General features: G+C 37.4%; 3 protein-coding genes across 4 annotated transcripts; all 3 read right to left on the reverse strand.

The window, feature by feature from the left end:
- Window positions 1–5: 5 nt before the first annotated feature.
- Window positions 6–1466, reverse strand: LOC122289134 (small heat shock protein, chloroplastic-like). Its single transcript, XM_043096084.1, has 2 exons — window positions 1020–1466; window positions 6–627 (listed from the first exon to the last, which is right to left on the reverse strand). Exons 1-2 carry the CDS (start codon window positions 1234–1236, stop codon window positions 209–211), a joined length of 636 nt encoding a protein of 211 aa, XP_042952018.1. The 5' UTR covers window positions 1237–1466; the 3' UTR covers window positions 6–208.
- A 240-nt stretch (window positions 1467–1706) lies between these two features.
- On the reverse strand, window positions 1707–10772 carry LOC122289133 (vesicle-associated protein 1-2-like). The gene is made up of 8 exons (XM_043096083.1): window positions 10635–10772; window positions 10450–10520; window positions 7040–7121; window positions 6833–6948; window positions 6582–6746; window positions 6431–6481; window positions 4819–4896; window positions 1707–2209 (listed from the first exon to the last, which is right to left on the reverse strand). The coding sequence occupies exons 1-8, from the start codon at window positions 10684–10686 to the stop codon at window positions 2099–2101; spliced, it is 726 nt and encodes a 241-aa protein (XP_042952017.1). The 5' UTR covers window positions 10687–10772; the 3' UTR covers window positions 1707–2098.
- On the reverse strand, window positions 10702–15786 carry LOC122289130 (phosphatidylinositol/phosphatidylcholine transfer protein SFH11). 2 transcript variants are annotated; one of them, XM_043096080.1, is made up of 12 exons: window positions 14822–15786; window positions 14632–14731; window positions 14272–14538; window positions 14091–14168; window positions 13589–13690; window positions 13428–13477; window positions 13174–13282; window positions 12964–13044; window positions 12282–12371; window positions 12153–12194; window positions 12013–12063; window positions 10702–11556 (listed from the first exon to the last, which is right to left on the reverse strand). In XM_043096080.1, the coding sequence occupies exons 1-11, from the start codon at window positions 15199–15201 to the stop codon at window positions 12019–12021; spliced, it is 1344 nt and encodes a 447-aa protein (XP_042952014.1). In that variant the 5' UTR covers window positions 15202–15786; the 3' UTR covers window positions 10702–11556; window positions 12013–12018. The 2 variants fall into 2 exon arrangements, with proteins under 2 accessions (XP_042952014.1, XP_042952015.1); XM_043096081.1 differs by lacking the exon at window positions 10702–11556 and having other exon boundaries at window positions 11738–12063; window positions 14822–15785.
- Between the last annotated feature and the right edge of the window lie 864 nt (window positions 15787–16650).

Below are 16650 nucleotides of genomic sequence, written 5' to 3' on the forward strand. Positions count from 1 at the left end.
CAAAATTTAAACCAAAACATGATGAAAAACACCAAGTTTCTTTAGGAACCAGTCCCATTTATTGCCTTATACAGACCTCTTTTTATACCCCTTGATCCGCCACCCTGAACAGCATTAGAAAAGCCAAGACCATGAAACAGAGCTAAACAAAATCTTTACAAAATCCTACATTTCCCAAAAACTCCTTTCTTTCTCAATTCATTAGAATTCACTCAACTTTCACTTGGATCACATCCTTCCTCTCCTCCTCCTCCACTTTTGGCACCACAACCTTCAGAACCCCATTCTTCATCTCGGCCCTGATCGCGTCGAGCTTGTAAAGATCCGGAGGTAAATCAAGCCTGCTCGAGTACCTTCTCACGTTCTCATCGTCATCTGATTCCTTCTCGCCCTCGCCTTGGATAATCAGAGTATTCTGCTCCACATTCACCTTCACCTTGTCTTTGTCAACCCCCGGCATATCCATTCGAAGGTAGAGAGCCTTGTTGTCCTCCTTCACGTCAAAGCCTCGCCTCGACCCCGCTCCCAGGCCTTGGGACGCTGCTACAAATGGGTTATCCAGAAACTGATCCATCAGGTTGAGCACCTGGCTCAGGCTCCTTGTCGGGGAGAAGGGATCGAACACATCTACAATTTCATTCAATACACCAGTGTGTGAGAGATTCGTTCTAAACTCCAAAGAACTGAATTTTTATTTATAAATGAAAACAATAACTTTAAAAAATAAAAAATGGTCACAATACGAAGTAATTAGTATAAACCCCGAAATTTGTCAGCTTCGCCACAGGTATAGGTGAACATCAAATTTATGACTGCTGCTCTGCCACCTGTAGAGGTAGTTTCTACGCTTCCCTTTCACTTCCGCAATTAAGAAAACACATAAAAAAACTTATATACAAAGACTCGTGTTTTTATGTTCAGACATGATACCATAAATTAAATAGCTAGGACGCAACTCCAAGCAAATAAACACAAAATTCGGTACTAGATAATAAGTCGAGGAATGAAACAGCAACTACCAGTGAAGAGGGCGGGGAAACCACGGCGAGAGACGGAACGGTCGGAGCGGCGGTCGACGTCGACGGCACGGTCGTGCTTGTCAAAGTCGGCGAGCTGGGACTCGGAACTGAAGGAGCGAGAAAGAGAGGGAGCAACCGAGGTGGAGCGGAATGGATTGAGGAGCTTGGAGAAGAGAGCTGGAGCGGTGACCCTTCTAAGAGCCATAGTAGATGCCATGGCAGGAACTGCACGATAAGTTCGTGTGCTTAGGATCGGCTACTTTTGGACGTTGATGCTTTCTTTGGAATGTCACGGCATGTCGAAGAATGGCTTATATAGAAGGTTCAAGGGACAAGAATCGAGAGAGAGAGAGAGAGACGAAAAAGGAGAAAGTTCGCGAGACGTGGAGAAGAAAGGAAAAGAAGGCAGTTAGAAATATGGAGAAAGTTCCAGAGCTCAACGGTGGGAGAAAGTTCTAGAATGTTTTGGGATAAGAGAATAAGCTATATCTTTCCCCCTCCTCATTATAATGTTTTACAAGTTTTCTTCTTCTTTTTTTTTTTAACTTTTTTTTTTTTAGCACTGAATTTAATTGTACCGGCAATCATGCATCGTGGTTGTGCTATATGAATTGGATGAAACTCAACAGCACATGTAGCCAATACCATTTGAAGCAGAGCACCGTATGAAGGGATTAGAAAAACATATCCAGCAAACTGAGGATGTATAAATATTATTGGCGGTGACCTCTAGTACCATTATCAATCAACAAGGTCCAGAACATATATGTCAAGTTGAAACATAAAAGAAACAAATAAAACCACCCTCTTAAGTTACAAAAAAAAAAAAAAAAATTGCATGTTACAGAAAAAAATGAGTTGCCTCACAATAGTTTGATAATTAGGTAAAAAGATAGGAAAATGAACCCATGACTGCACCTAAACAAGTAGTTCACTACTTCCACGAAGCTAACAACCAACAATAGCACCACCCTTGGGGAGTTACCTTCTTTTTCCTCTCATCATTGTTCTTCAATGATTGGGAAGAAAAAGAAAATCAAGGACAATATATGCAAAAGATGTATTGCAGGCACAAGCTTTTATGCCTTCTTCATTAGATATCCCAAGATTATGCCAATCAATCCAACAATGATGATGAATAGGAAGGAGACACCAGCACCACCCTTATGGCCTTCACGCCTCAGCAGTTCCTACACATTGTAATCTTTGTGAGATAAGAGATTCCCATAGAAAATACATGAGAAATAATATCAGAAGCATTGTCATATAAATTACCTTCTCTTTTATTTTAGAAAAAGGACTTTTAAAACTGTAAAAAATTTAAAAACAGATTGAGAAAAAGATCACTAGAGCAACAAAATTATCATTCATCTGAAGTGGAAACTAGGGAAATCCAAGAATTTGGTAGGGCCCACACATATCACAAGTAACAATATGGTAGGGCCCACCATTCACCCATACACTTTTTTTTTTTTTTTTCATCTTTCCATTCTTTTGTTGTCAAACCTACCAAAAAGTTAGGCAAGCAAGGTCAATCAAAAGCAGCATGCATATAATCATGTCCCTTGTCTACCTAAAGAGACTTGACATGCTCATATTCTAACACAATTTTCATGTCAGAGCCCATGCACAATGGATTTAATTTTCTCTAAAGATACTCGAAACAAGTGATGGATTGTAGCATAATCATCCTTGCGCTGCATATTTCTTGTTCTTAAGGGAATATTAACTAGACTCTTATCTTTTATAGGTGAATATATATATATATATATATATTTTTATAAGTAAAAGATAAATATTATTGATCATAAAAAAAAAGAGGCATGGCCCTTGTATACAGGAAGTATACATCAGGTACCTTAAAACATTCTACGAGCTAGGAATCAAAGACAAGAAATCATGAACATTGTCCTCATTTAGTACAATAGCAGAGAACCGAAGCAATAAAGTTTGAAAGAAAAAGTTCTTTAGCTCCTCGGTGCGTTCCTTGTCTTCAAAACAGCACGCATTTCTTTCCAACCAGATATACCACATGATACATAGGGGAATCATCTTCCATACTGCTGCCACTTGCTGGCAACCTTGTATCTTCCTCCAACTCCTCAGCATGTCCACTACCCTCAAAGGCATAACCCAAGCAATATTGACCCTTTGGAAAATCTCATCCCATTTCTCCCTTGTGATCTCACAATGTAATAGAAGGTGATCCACAGATTCTCCATTTTTTTTGTACATATAGCACCAATCCATCATTACACACCCCCTCTTCCTCAAGTTATCTGTGGTCAAGATCTTCCCAAGTGCTACGTTCCAGACGAAGAAGGCTACTTTGGAGCGTACACGCGACCGCCAAATATTCTTCCAAGGAAACTGAGGGTGGTTTTGTGTGGTCAAAATTTTGTAATACTCCTTTACCGTAAATTTCTTCTGATTATTAAACCTCCACTTCACACGGTTACACTGTGTCATAGGAGTCCCCATGGAGTATAGAAGGTTGAAAAGATCTAAAACAGAAGATAATTCCCAATCATGAAAGTCCCTATTGAAAAGAACATCCCACTGAAAAGTGCCATTATAGAGGGACCGCATATCCGCAACCGAAGCCTCTCTATTAGCAGCAATACGATAAAGGTTTGGAAAAGCTTTTTCCAAAGCATGCTCTCCACACCACACATCCCGCCAAAAACTGATTCTATTGCATTCTCCCACAACGAATCTAATATGATTCTCGAAACAAGACCACCCCCTCCTTATAAACTTCCATAAACCCACACCATACCCCCCTTCAACTACTAGTTGGAAACGGATGTACTTATCGAAAGGGAGTCGACTCACTCTTATTAAGAGCACCCTGACGAACCTTCCCACTTATTTTCTATCTTTGTTCCCATTGCCAGCAGGGGTGGGAAACAAAATTGAGAAACTCTTTAAGGCATTCCTTTCATGGGGGAGGAGAAGAAATTTCATCTAGTTAGATGGCAAACAATTTGTGATCCAGTCGTACAAGGGGTGTTGGGAGTGTGTGACTTGAGAACTTTCAATAAAGCTCTTTTGGGGAAATGGTTATGGAGATACCAATCGGAGGGGGATGCATTGTGGAAGGAAATCATTGTCGCTCGCTATGAAGATACCTGGGGCGGTTGGTGTTCCAACGAAGGGAGAGGGGGGTATGGTGTCCCCTGACCCACTATAATGTACCAATATACCTTTAGCATGAAGAAAATGATGGTTTCCCATCAAGCCCAAGAACATTTAGTAGTCTTCATAACAAAGCCAACTACTTCTCAACCAAAACAGGGCATCTAATGCATCTACTTGTGATGAGTATTTCCAGATAAATAAACACATTATAAATATGAAGCCATTTTTGGACAGTATTACAATACAAGTCATGAGATCAAGGTATATTGAGAAACTGAATACACACACATATAAACAGTGCAATGGATTTCCTACACCCATCACTATTTTGGCAATAGACAATCACATTTTATGGACAGCAGCACTCATGATGGACACAACTATGACCATATTTTGAAGGGTGGCTTCACAAGAGAAAAAGAATATAGCCAATCCTTTCCAAATATGGAAAAGATATCAATTCACATATCAAGTACTTAGACATTCCACAGTACTTCATAACAACACAACTTGGTTGAAAATGGTAGATCATTTGTTCTCAAAGCAACCACAAACTCTCAAATATAGTGCAACAAAAATTACATGCAGGAGCCCCATAAAATAGAATGGAATATAATAGTTATAATACTATAAAGATGCAGTAGCAGTGATCGCTCACCATTTCCTGACGAAGCTTGTTATTTTGTTGAATAGCATTGTTCTTTTCCTCGGTCAGTTTGGAAATAAGAGCTTTTGCCTGCAATTATTTCAGGTATCATCAAGCATAAATAAGTAGCCTTTTAATATGTATTAAGTGTATGAAATTTAATATTACCCATAATACAAAAAAATGAATATACAATTATAGCAGAGGTGCATATTCTTCTTTTTCTATCATGAGCAAGGCAAATATTTTATTACGGCAGAAAAAGGTGAGCCAGGTACATATGAAGTATGCCCTTTTCTGCTGAAAGAGCTATGAATTCATGAAAAGGAGAAACAGTAAGAGCAAAAGAAGATTTGGCTCAGCATGGGCTATTCGATACGGGTAGGAGAAGAACCCAACTCAGTATTCTTAAAAAAATAGAGAAATTAGAACCCAGGTCAAGATGATACGGATCAATCATCTTTATATATATATATATATATATGTGAGAATAATTTTATTGAGTCAAGTAAATAGGCATAGCCCAAGCACACAGTAAGAGCAACACCATCTTAGGCCATTATCCAATTCTATTTGGCAAAAAATAAATAATTTTTTTTTTATAAGTAAATTAAGAAGTATAATTGACAATAAATAAATATATACAACCAAGAACAGGAAATTGAACCCAAGTTTCTTGGTTAGCCTCTGAACATTGTGTTTTTCCACATCGAAAGGAGATGAAGCTGTTAAGGAGAAGGGAAGAGGTTGGAAAGTAAGGTCTCATCACAGAGAAAAATGGCTTGTTAGAAATATCAAATATGCAACACTTTTTAAAATATAAAACGCTTTCCTAAATTTCACCTGGCTGTTCCAATCTCTCAACCCATTTCCATTATCCATGCAAGATTATAAGAAGGTAACAATAAACTTCCTCTAGACCCATTTCCATTGTGATATGAGGAGTGATGGAATTCCTATCAATGGAAGGCACCTAGATGATCTTTCTTGCAGTCATTAAACAGATATTATTGCTCACCATCCAGGAGTTAACACTACACATAAGTAGAGAAATCTAATACAGAAAAGAGATAGAAGCAAAAAGTGAAATGTTTGCTTCAGTATTTCCTTCCCAATGAGTGCATATCACTAGACTTAGGAACTTTCAGATGTAACAAAAATGATGCCCTCGAAGTTCCAACACCAGAATCTCGTCATCAAAAGTAGAAAAGGAAAAAAAGTGAACATTATACACGTTGACGAGAAAAATTGAACATGGAAAGGAAGAAATGACAGATATACAAGCACTTTCCAATTATAAACATGTCTTGTATAAGGAATTATTGAGTTTTCTGGTCAGTAGGTGAGGATCAAAGTAATTGAAACAATTAAAAGGATTATGGAATCTAATGGCAATCTCCTTTACCCGGTGTCTTCATTGTAGAAGACAGAAGGGGCAAGCAATGCTGCCACTATGAAGCTACAAAAACATATTATGTCTTTGCATTTTATGCTGAGCATTTCAATGAATTAAGCCACATATGCTTTCGAGTATACACTGTTTATTCTGCAAACTATATCCGAGTAACACACAGAAGATCAAAGACAAACACTTAGAGAAGAATTTTTTTTTCTCATTGGTTACCTCTGCAGACTTGTCTTGAGACTCAGGCTGATCAACAAATGATCTTGCAGCCTGTTATCACCAATGATGACAGTGAAATCAACATTACCACGTAATTGATTATTACAGTATGGTATCGGACCAAAACATTAACAACTACTTGAGCACTTACATTGGTGAACTCAGCAACATTTGCATTTCCATTCTCAGAAACAGAACCCCTAGGTGAAGACCCTTCTTCTGAGCCTTCTTGTACTGGAGAAGGTGGTTGGGGTGGAGAAACATAAACAACTCTCAATTTGCACTCCTCAACCGCATGTCCAGCCTCCTTATTGAACTAAGAACCCCACTTACATAAATTAAAAAATCCAGCATAAACCTCACAAACTCAAAAGAATTTATTACAATGCGCTAGATCTTTACCATTTCTGGGGTAATATCCTTTGTGGTTGCACCATCGTTTGCTTTTGCACTCTGAAGCAGAAACTTGTCCTTGCATTGCATGTCAGGAGGAGCCTCCTTCTGTGCTTGCATGGTAACTAAATCAAGACCAAACATTTACAAATAATTGAATAAGAGTCAAATTATGAGAAAATACAAATCAAATAACAAAATGGATAGTATAGGCACCCGTAACATCACATGTGGACCGTGGCAAGACAATTCCGGTGTTCGGACGAACACAATACTTCTTCGGATTCGTCGTTTTCACCTGAAGATGACCAATTCACATAAGAAATAAAAAAAAATGCAAACCCACATTCTTTCAACTCGACATTTGAAGTTACATGTTATCTTATTTTATTCAAGAAAGAATTTTTTTTTTTTTAATAAGTAAATGATTGTATTGATGATAGGCATAGCCCCAAGTACACAAGAAGGTATACAAGAGATAAGACCTATCCAGGTCGCAGCAACGGAAACAAGAAAATCATGAAAATCTAGGCTATTAAAGTTTACAACAATGGCACACAGGAATAAAGTTCTAAAAAAGAAAGATCTAAGTTCATATATTGACCACTCCTTATCTTCAAATGTCCGGTCGTTACACTCCTACCACAAGCACCACATAATACAAATAGGTACCATCTTCCACACAGCTTTGATTTGTGGAATATATCCTAGATGTGCCCAACTGGCCAAGAAGTCAACCACCATGGAGGGCATAACCCAAGCTAACTCTACTCAGCCAAACACTTCATTCCACAATGCTCTAGGAACCTCACAATGTAGTCATAGATGATCTACAATCTGGCCGGATTTCTTGCACATGCAACACCAATATAGTATAATCACCCTACGCTTCCTCAGATTATCTGTTGTCAAAATCTTACTCAAGGAAGCTGTCCAAATAAAGAATGCCGCCTTAGAAGTTGCCTTATTCCGCCAAATCCTTCTCCCTGGAAACTGATTATTCGGTAAGTGTGTGAGGAACTTGTAGAAGGATCGAACCGAGAATATGCCCTTACCTGCACGTACCCACCACAATGTGTCATCTTGTTGTTTATTTGGTTTCGAAGAGTCCAATAGGCTAAAAAAATCCTCAAAGCTGCTAACTTCTCAATCTTGTGCCACCCTATTGAAAGTGATGTTCCATTGGACATTATCCCCCAATAATGCCATGAGATCCGCCATTGAAACTTCTTAGTCACCTGCAACCCTGAAAACTGAAGGAAATGAGTCCTTTAGGGCATTTTTTCCATACAATATGTCGCTCCAAAATTTTATTCTAAAGCCCGCTCCCAATAGAAGTTTAGTATGGCAACTAAAAACCCCCCAATCTCGTCTAATGTGCTTCCAATAGAATTTTGCAATCAACCACCAACTTCCATACGGCATCCGATTCCATATTATATCTCCATAACCATTTCCCAAGTAAGGCCCGATTGAAAAATTCTCAGATTTCTAATTCCCAACCCACCAGAGGAGATAGGAGTGCATACCTTGTCTCAACTGACTAGATAGAATTAGAATTCAACCCCCACACCACTTCATAAGAAATCATGGTGAAGTTTTTCAATCCGAGCCACCACCCTAGTCGGAATGGGGAATAGAGATAAATATATGTATATATATACATTGGTAAATTAGAAAGAGTACTCTTAATTAAGGTAATACGGCCATCTTTCAACAAGTACAACCTCTTCCACGCTATCAATCTTCATTCTATCTTCTTGATCACTATATCTCAGATTGATATAGCCCTTGAGACAGCTCCCAATGGAAGTCTAAGGTAACCCATTGGAAGAGACGAAACCTTACATCCAAGCATGCTGGCATACTGCCGAATGTTGTTAAACCTTTTGACTGGCGCTAACTCTGATTTATCAAAGTTCACTCTCAAATCGGACGCTACTTCAAAACAAAGTAGAAGTGCCTTCAGTGCCCATAGCTGGTTTTGGTCTGCCTCACAAAATACCAGTATGTCATCTGCAAACAATAAGTGAGAAATGTTAATAAGACCTCAATTGGGATCACCAACCGAGAAGCCAGCCACAAAGACATTCATGACCAAAGCCGATATCATCCTACTAAGTGCTTCCATAATAATGACATAAAGGAGTGGCTGCAACGCATCCCCCTGTCTTAGGCCTCGGGAACTACTAAAGAAACCAATTGGACTGCCATTTATCAAAACTGAAAATCTCACCGTTGAAATGCACCATCTGATCCACGAATACCATCTGTCCCCAAATCCGCACCTCCCCAGTAAGTAAAGTAAGAGGTCCCAATTTACGTGATCATAGGGCTTCTCCATATCCAGCTTACAAAGGATCCCTATAATGCCATATTTTAATCTACTATCCAAACATTCGTTAGCAATAAAAACTGAGTCCAGAATTTGCCTGCCCCTTACAAATGCATTTTGTGGTTTTGTAATGATCTTCCCCAAGACCTCCCCTAAGCAATTTGCAAGCACCTTGAAGATGATCTTGTATATCCCATTAACAAGGCTAATGAGCCTAAAATCCTTTACCTCTGATGCCTCAATCTTCTTAGGAATCAAAGCAATAAACGTGGCATCTAAGATTTTATCAAATTTTCCAGCTGAGAATAGTTCATGGAACACCTTCCTTCACTACCTCCCAACATGTTTGAAAGAATTCCATAGAAAAACCATCCGGACAGGGAGTTTTGTCTTTGACCATTTTTCTTACCACACCATAAACTTCCGCCTCCTCAAAATGCCTCTCCAACCAAGAAGCATTATGCGGCTCAATAGACTCAAAACCTAGTCCATCAAGCTTTGGCCTCAACCCCACTTGCTCTTTAAGCAAATGTTTGAAAATATCAGCAACATGTTCCTAAATCACGGGAGCCTCCATACAATCCACACCATCGATATTTAACATCTCAATGGTATTGGTTCTCATATGAGAGTTAGCTACTCTATGAAAGAACTTTGTATTCGGTCCCCTTATTTCGACCACAACGCTCATGATTTTTGCGCCATGAGATCTCCTCTAGAGAGATTACCCTTTCTAATTCTGAAACCAACTCTGTCTTTCAAGATATCTCTTCTTGAGAAAGAACCCTTTCCTCATGTGTCTTCTCTAACTCCTATAACTCCTCCAATAAGGTTTTCTTGTGTTCCCCTATGTCTCCAAAAATTTGAATCTTCCAAAGCTTTAAATTATTCTTTAGAGCTTTTAGTTTACCTGCAAGAATGAGACTGGGGGTGCCCCGAAACTGATATGAGGGCTACCATTGCCTTACTCTATCCACAAAGCCTTCAGTTTTCAACCATATGTTTTCGAACTTAAAATATCAACACCCTCTTCGGATACCACCACAATCCAGCAAGATGGGAAAATTACTCCTCAACTAAGAAAAAAACTAGTTATATTTATGCTTAATCAAACGGGTTTTGTTGTTTTCTTAGGTCCCAAAACAATAAGAATCAGAAGTCACATATTCAACCTCCCGCATTTACCAGCATTCAACATCATACGAAAAACAAATTCAAAAATTCCAAATCAAGCAACGAGGAGAGCAAAAAAAAAAAATTGGGGGGGGGGGGGGGGGGGGGAGAAGATTACCTTGAAAGCTACATAATTGTCGCTCTTATTAGACAGTTGAAGCGAACACGAGATCTGTTTCTTCAATTCAACTGACGAAACAACCAAAAACAATGAAAATAGAAACAAGTCAACCAAAACACAAACCTTAGTGGTAAAAAAATAATAAAACAGATCCATAAGAAAATGAAGGAGAAAAGACTGACAGGGGAACTTGAGTTCGAGAGGTTCGATGCCAAGGAGCTCCCCCGTGCTCATCTCGAAAGCAATGGCTTTGGTTAATGTGAAATTTAGCTTTTTAGATTTTTGGGAATGATCGCGGAGAAGCAGAAAGAAAGGAAAAGGGAGGACGTGAAGGATGAAGATCCGGTAGAATCCGGAGGAAGGGATCAGGTGAATTGAATCTGTGGTGTTCTTTGTTTTTTGGAAAAGTGTTTCCTCAGGATTAGGCGGAGAGATCCATAGTGCTCCGCAAAAGCTTCTAAATATGGTCGCTTTTCTTTATTTTATTCTATTTTATTTTTAGTGTTTTGCTGAAAATTTACTCTTTTTTATTTTATTTTTTATAACACTCACTTTCTTTGAAAAATGAAACACTCTTCTCCCTCCTGTCACGATCTTTTGAAAGTGAAATTTATAATTAAAAAAATTATTATTTTTTACATTAATTTTTTAATTATATACATCACTGGTCGAATAATTTCTGATTTGCCTTTAATAAAGTAACATAAAGGATCCTATTTCTGCCACGTAAACAATAATGCTTAAATAATGTTGTTTATCTTTTGTTATTATAAATCTATGATTATTTATTCACGAAAACCCTCGTGGTCCAACTCCCACCATGGAGCTTGACTTTGTCGCCGACCACAATGACCTGGAGCCACATGATGCTTAAATATTGGATCAGTTCATACCAAATGTATAGCTCTAATTAATCGTCCAACAAGAAGTTTGTTTCCTCACATGTATACAGATTTCTATACATCAATAATTGCTCGAGTTACCTCAGTTAATGTGACGTATTTTAATTGACTTTTATTCAAATTATGTTGATTAAAAATGACACTAATAATAAAAAAAAGTGTTACGTATACTTACAATTTTACGTGTAACAAAGGGCCACATCTGCACAGCAATGAGACCCAAAATAAATACATGATGACAAAGTCCACGAAACTGTAAATGTATCACTATCTTAGCTGAGCCAGCACCTTTGTCTTACGTTGGCAAAAGTAATCACTGATGTTGAGAAGTGAGAATCTGACATAGACACTACAATTACCAAAGAAATCCTAAAAAAGATTGCTGGTTTTGTAATCATGGGAATTCATTATTTATCATATATAATGTTGGAATCATGTCACTTTATCTTGCTCTCTCCCCTACCCCCCCAAACAGAACAAATTGACAATGAAGGTTGCCGTTTAGTCGGTTACTTTAGACCAACAATGTCGTTTTAGTTTACACCTCTTTCACGTGAATATAAATGGATGAGAGGCATACAATGGTTATTTTGCAGTTACTATGTCACTATGAATTAGCATCGTTTAAAATAGTGAAGCAAATGAAGAACCAATTTACTAAAGTTCAAATGCTCAGATCTTGTATTTGCTGTGTAAGTCCTTCCAAAATCTGTCAAAGAAGATAAGGAAAAATATTTAGAAAAGTACGATCTATACAAAATGTCATTGACATGAATCATATATATATTTCCGACTCACCATTTTGGTGTCCCCAAGTGCAGCTTCCAATGCCTCGATTTTCTGGACATGCAAAACAATATCAACATCATTTTGCTCAAGATTTACATTATTCGAAGTAAGAAGTGGAATTATTTGCGTAAAACTCACCATCTTGGTGTCTTCAAGTGCAACTTCCAATGCCCGGATTTTTTTTACTGAATATTTTGTTTCCCCCACCCTTTCCGACTCTTCACGTCTCTGCATTGAGTCAAATTAAGCCTTAATTCTCACGAGTGCAGAAGAAGAAGGGGGTGGGGATTTGTAAGAGGAAGCTTGAATAAAGAACGAATAAAGAACAAAAATTACTTCACTTTCTTCATTGTGCATTCCTTCATGTTAACTCCAATAAAGTAAAAATAACAATATCTAGGGAAGCAAGATCATTTGGATGCTTAATGAAGCAATGCAGGCAACCTGCTCATTTCATTATAGTCTAGTGAGGCCCATCAAACCCAGATGCAAAATTGCAACTATTTCAACCTTGGAATGAGCCCTGAATATCTCTGAAGCAAAGATTCAAGTCCCCAAAGAGAATCTTCTTCCTATGGTTTGTGTTTTATACAGTGACCAGGGAGAATCTTGAATCCAATTAGGTACAAGGTGAGATATTGGTTACAAAAGTTGGCATTAGACATTAAGTAAGACACTTGGTGACAATTTTTTAGGCTTTTAAATGCTCAAATATTAGACTGAAATAGATTTATTAGAAATTAGGGGGATAACACTATTTTTGGGGCACCAAGGTAGCACGGATAGAATGATCATATGATTTGGAAATTAGGTTGCTTACCATATTCTGCATGAAGGCATCTTCTAAAGCCACACCACCGTTTTCTGCGTCCTCATAGGTATCTTCTGTTGCAGAAACTGCCTGTACAAGGTAGATGAAACATTTATCTGAAGTATTATAAGGTAAAATAGTATCTGAAAGATAAAAATCCATTCACATGTTTCAGGAAAGCACATTAACAAGTCTTCCAAAAGCACTGAGTAATTAAACCTGAAGCGTTTCTATGATATCTGGATTGTTCCAAGGTCCTTTGTCACTTAACAGGCAACCCCCATAGTCAGAACATGTGCAGTTCCCACCCAAAAAGGTTGGCAAATGGCTGCAGATTTAATCATACGATTTAGGGAGCCAATTCAAGCACAGCTATTTAAATTTTTGAGAAGTGTATAAGTTGAAATGCATATAGGCATCAACAAACAATGTAGATTATTCAAATACCATTTCATAAGCACAGGACATGTTACCTTGGGTCAATAACTTCAAGCAGCTGACTAATGTATTTGGAGCCTAGTACCTGAAACCTCACATGTTAAAAGTAAACACTTCCATTTTCATAGGGAAACCAAAAACAAATTACTGCATCGACTCAAATAGGAGATCAGGCATTGACAAGAAAATTTATTACATGAATTTTTGATATTGTGCGTGCATCCAGAAAGGTCCTGATTGCTTTCCACAGTATCCGAAATCCAGATCCAGCATTAATGATAAAAAGTTTATTCAGAGTCTGAAAACATCGGCGACCAAATTTAATATGATGCGTGGCGCATAAGTATGTACTCAAGCAATCGGTTCATTCATCTATTCTACTTGATGTAGTTTATGCAAATACAGATTCATTTCTTTCTCCTCAATATTGTGTACTTCTTACGCATATAGATTACTGAAATTAAATATTTTGTTTTTCCATTAACCTTTATTACCAGTTGGCAAATTACTTCTCTGCTCAATTTCCGTGGATCATACAACAGTAATCTTGTAGGCTAATGGTTCTTTTTCCGCCATTTATAGGATTTGTGTTCTTAAGATGCCTCCAAATTTTGTGTCGGCCATCTATCTACAAGAACCATCTTCTGAGTTCTGTATGAACTTGTGTCTACTCTAATAATTTATGATTTTGCACATACCTCAGGATAATAATTGCTATCAATCCTTTGAATTTCAGTAAACAGATATCTGGCTGGTTTTGAGAAGTTAGATATTCCCTGAGCAAAAACAATATTTCATTTAGCAGCTGCTACAAAAAAAGTCTTCAACTGATTGACCACAAACATATAACATTGAAGAACGTGAGAAAGAAATCCTCACCACTCCATTTACATCCAAGATACTTGTTGTAGATGCTATATGACTCTTAGCTGCAATTGAACATGCAGGGTATCTCAAATTCAATGTTTTCTCTTGTTCCGACACGTGGTACTTAACAAATCTGTCCATGCCAGTTACTTGCAGAAGGGAATTAAGGTCTACCATCCCAATCCTTTCAATATATACTGGTCTACCATATCTGTCAATCCCATGATATCCATGGGGATAGTATTTCTTAACCTCTGAATACTCCTCAAACTTAAATTCCTGCATCATGTTCCAAGAACATGAATGAAAACAATAAAATGCGATGCAAATTTCTGACATGATTTTGATCCATAAAAGAGTTTTTTGATTTACCTTGGAAATTGTATCGACCCCGAAATCCTCGCGCCACTTGAGATAATTTACGATCATCTCCTTTGATTTTGAGAAATCGAAGTCCCTCATTCGTAGAAACCTGAAAATCATAGGAAACCAACATAACATGATTCAATCCAATTATGCAGAATGAAACATGTCTATGCAATATTCAGCAATTTAAAACTACCGTAGAAGAGTATGATAGTCATTGTGTTTTCCCAGCAAATGACCATCAACAAAAAGCAGTTTACGGAAAGACTCAACAAGCTGTTCATCTTTTGGATCATGAGCTCCTTCAAGAACCAATTGCAAGCTTTTGGTCCTTCGAATTTTCTTCAAGGAGTCTCGAAACTTGAGCGGGTAAGACATCATTGACTTAAAGCCCGAATTCGAAGGCTTGGGTTCTACCTGAGGTCGGAGTTGCCAATGGGTTTCAATAGGTGGATGGATGGATTTAGTCCTCCCTGTGTTAAGCTGAGATTTAATTTTTAAATTCGATGACTGCTCTTCCTCTTTAACACCTCTAGATATAACTATCTCCGTAGATCTTTCCTTTGGCGTTTTCATGAGTGAGCAATAAACGTATTGCCCGAGGAATTCCACTTCTCTGTAATTCACTCAGAAACCAATGATGCTTTCCTCTTACAGTTAATGAATTAAGATTCACTTCGAATAAAATGATAACAAGGTTCCTTAAACACACAAATGAAACTACATACAGATACTGATCACCCACGTTCTCTCTTAAAGAGAAACTTATTCGATGATTGGAAATATTATGTAGTTTGAAGCCAGAAATACGGGAAAGCGGCAAAACTCAAGATTTCAAAGGGCAAGTCTGAAGCTAACCAATTATCATCGAAGAAGTACCAAGGCATAAAGAAACTGTTTTTAAGCGAAACAACGAGAATTGCAGGGAAATTAACACTTCTGTCCTCAAAGAAATTGAAATTAACCCAGCTAAGAATTGACAACAATAGCACCAACTTTAAACTAGATTGTGCGCACGTCGATCGAAAATCGAAGTGCACGTAATTATTACAAGTGAAAAAGAGTACCAAGCGCAAGAAGAAAGAATGAAACGGTGGCAGAATAAGAGGAGGAGAATGAGAGGAATGGTAGGCAACGATGGTGGAGAAGGAATCATGGAAAGTTGGTATGATTCGAATGTTTGACTTACAAGGAATTCTCATAAGAAATCAATGTTTTCTGCCCAAGGGCGCCAACATGCTAACCGTAACTATCAAGCTTTTGCCAGGTTAACCTGTTTGAGCAGAAGAATAATATTTTGTTACTCATTCTCCAAATTATCACAATCTTCTCGTAATCTATTAGATGATTAGAGACTTTTTATTATATTTTATTTATAAATTATTATCTAATATTGCATCATTAGGTAATAAAAAATAGATAATAAATAGATTTTTTCTTTGTGATATATCACATGAGTAGAAGACTCGGTGTACTCAATACTCAACATACTCATTTATTTTTTAAAATTAATATTTGTAATTATGAAGTGTGCAAACACTATATAATTTCTTTAAAATAAATAAATAAACACGAGATCTATATAAAAAAATTAAATTTTTAATAATAAATCTCATTATTTTTTAAAACAATTACACGACACTATACACTCCGCAACTATATATATATATATATATATATATATATTTACTTTGATTCTTCTTCGTGCGTGGTGTTAGAGTAAAATTTTTCTATTTTTATGGATTGGATTTGGGCCTAGTGCGCTGAAGGACCTGCAAAAATTAGAATAAATATGATAAAAAAATTAATTTTTTAACAATAAATTTTATTTTTTTCAAAATAATTATACATCGTTTACACCATTCATAATTGTATATACCATTATCACTCTTAAACTATGCATCCCTTTTAGGTCACCCATTTGTCTTTTACTCTGTGTGGCGACAAAGTGCTGGATTTTCATGTTGCCAAAATACAGTGCACTACCTCTGACACGCAGATCTACTCTGTTTCTTTCCTCTCTTC

The sequence above is a fragment of the Carya illinoinensis genome, chromosome 12 (genome assembly GCF_018687715.1).
Source record: "Carya illinoinensis cultivar Pawnee chromosome 12, C.illinoinensisPawnee_v1, whole genome shotgun sequence".
Taxonomy (NCBI): Eukaryota; Viridiplantae; Streptophyta; class Magnoliopsida; order Fagales; family Juglandaceae; genus Carya; species Carya illinoinensis.

What these genes read in the sequence shown, in the direction of transcription:
- LOC122289134 (XM_043096084.1), bottom strand. Translation starts at nt 1,236, where the DNA reads ATGGCATCTACTATGGCTCTTAGAAGGGTCACCGCTCCAGCTCTCTTC. An exon ending in TTTCCCCGCCCTCTTCACTG is followed by an intron (nt 628 to 1,019) that starts GTAGTTGCTGTT and finishes ATGAAATTGTAG; the next exon opens with ATGTGTTCGATCCCTTCTCC.
- LOC122289133 (XM_043096083.1), bottom strand. Translation starts at nt 10,686, where the DNA reads ATGAGCACGGGGGAGCTCCTTGGCATCGAACCTCTCGAACTCAAGTTC. An exon ending in AGGATATTACCCCAGAAATG is followed by an intron (nt 6,747 to 6,832) that starts GTAAAGATCTAG and finishes TGGGGTTCTTAG; the next exon opens with TTCAATAAGGAGGCTGGACA. An exon ending in ACAAGCTTCGTCAGGAAATG is followed by an intron (nt 2,210 to 4,818) that starts GTGAGCGATCAC and finishes TACAATGTGTAG; the next exon opens with GAACTGCTGAGGCGTGAAGG.
- LOC122289130 (XM_043096080.1), bottom strand. Translation starts at nt 15,201, where the DNA reads ATGAAAACGCCAAAGGAAAGATCTACGGAGATAGTTATATCTAGAGGT. An exon ending in ATAGCAATTATTATCCTGAG is followed by an intron (nt 13,691 to 14,090) that starts GTATGTGCAAAA and finishes CGATGTTTTCAG; the next exon opens with ACTCTGAATAAACTTTTTAT. An exon ending in CACTTGGGGACACCAAAATG is followed by an intron (nt 12,064 to 12,152) that starts GTGAGTCGGAAA and finishes CTTCTTTGACAG; the next exon opens with ATTTTGGAAGGACTTACACA.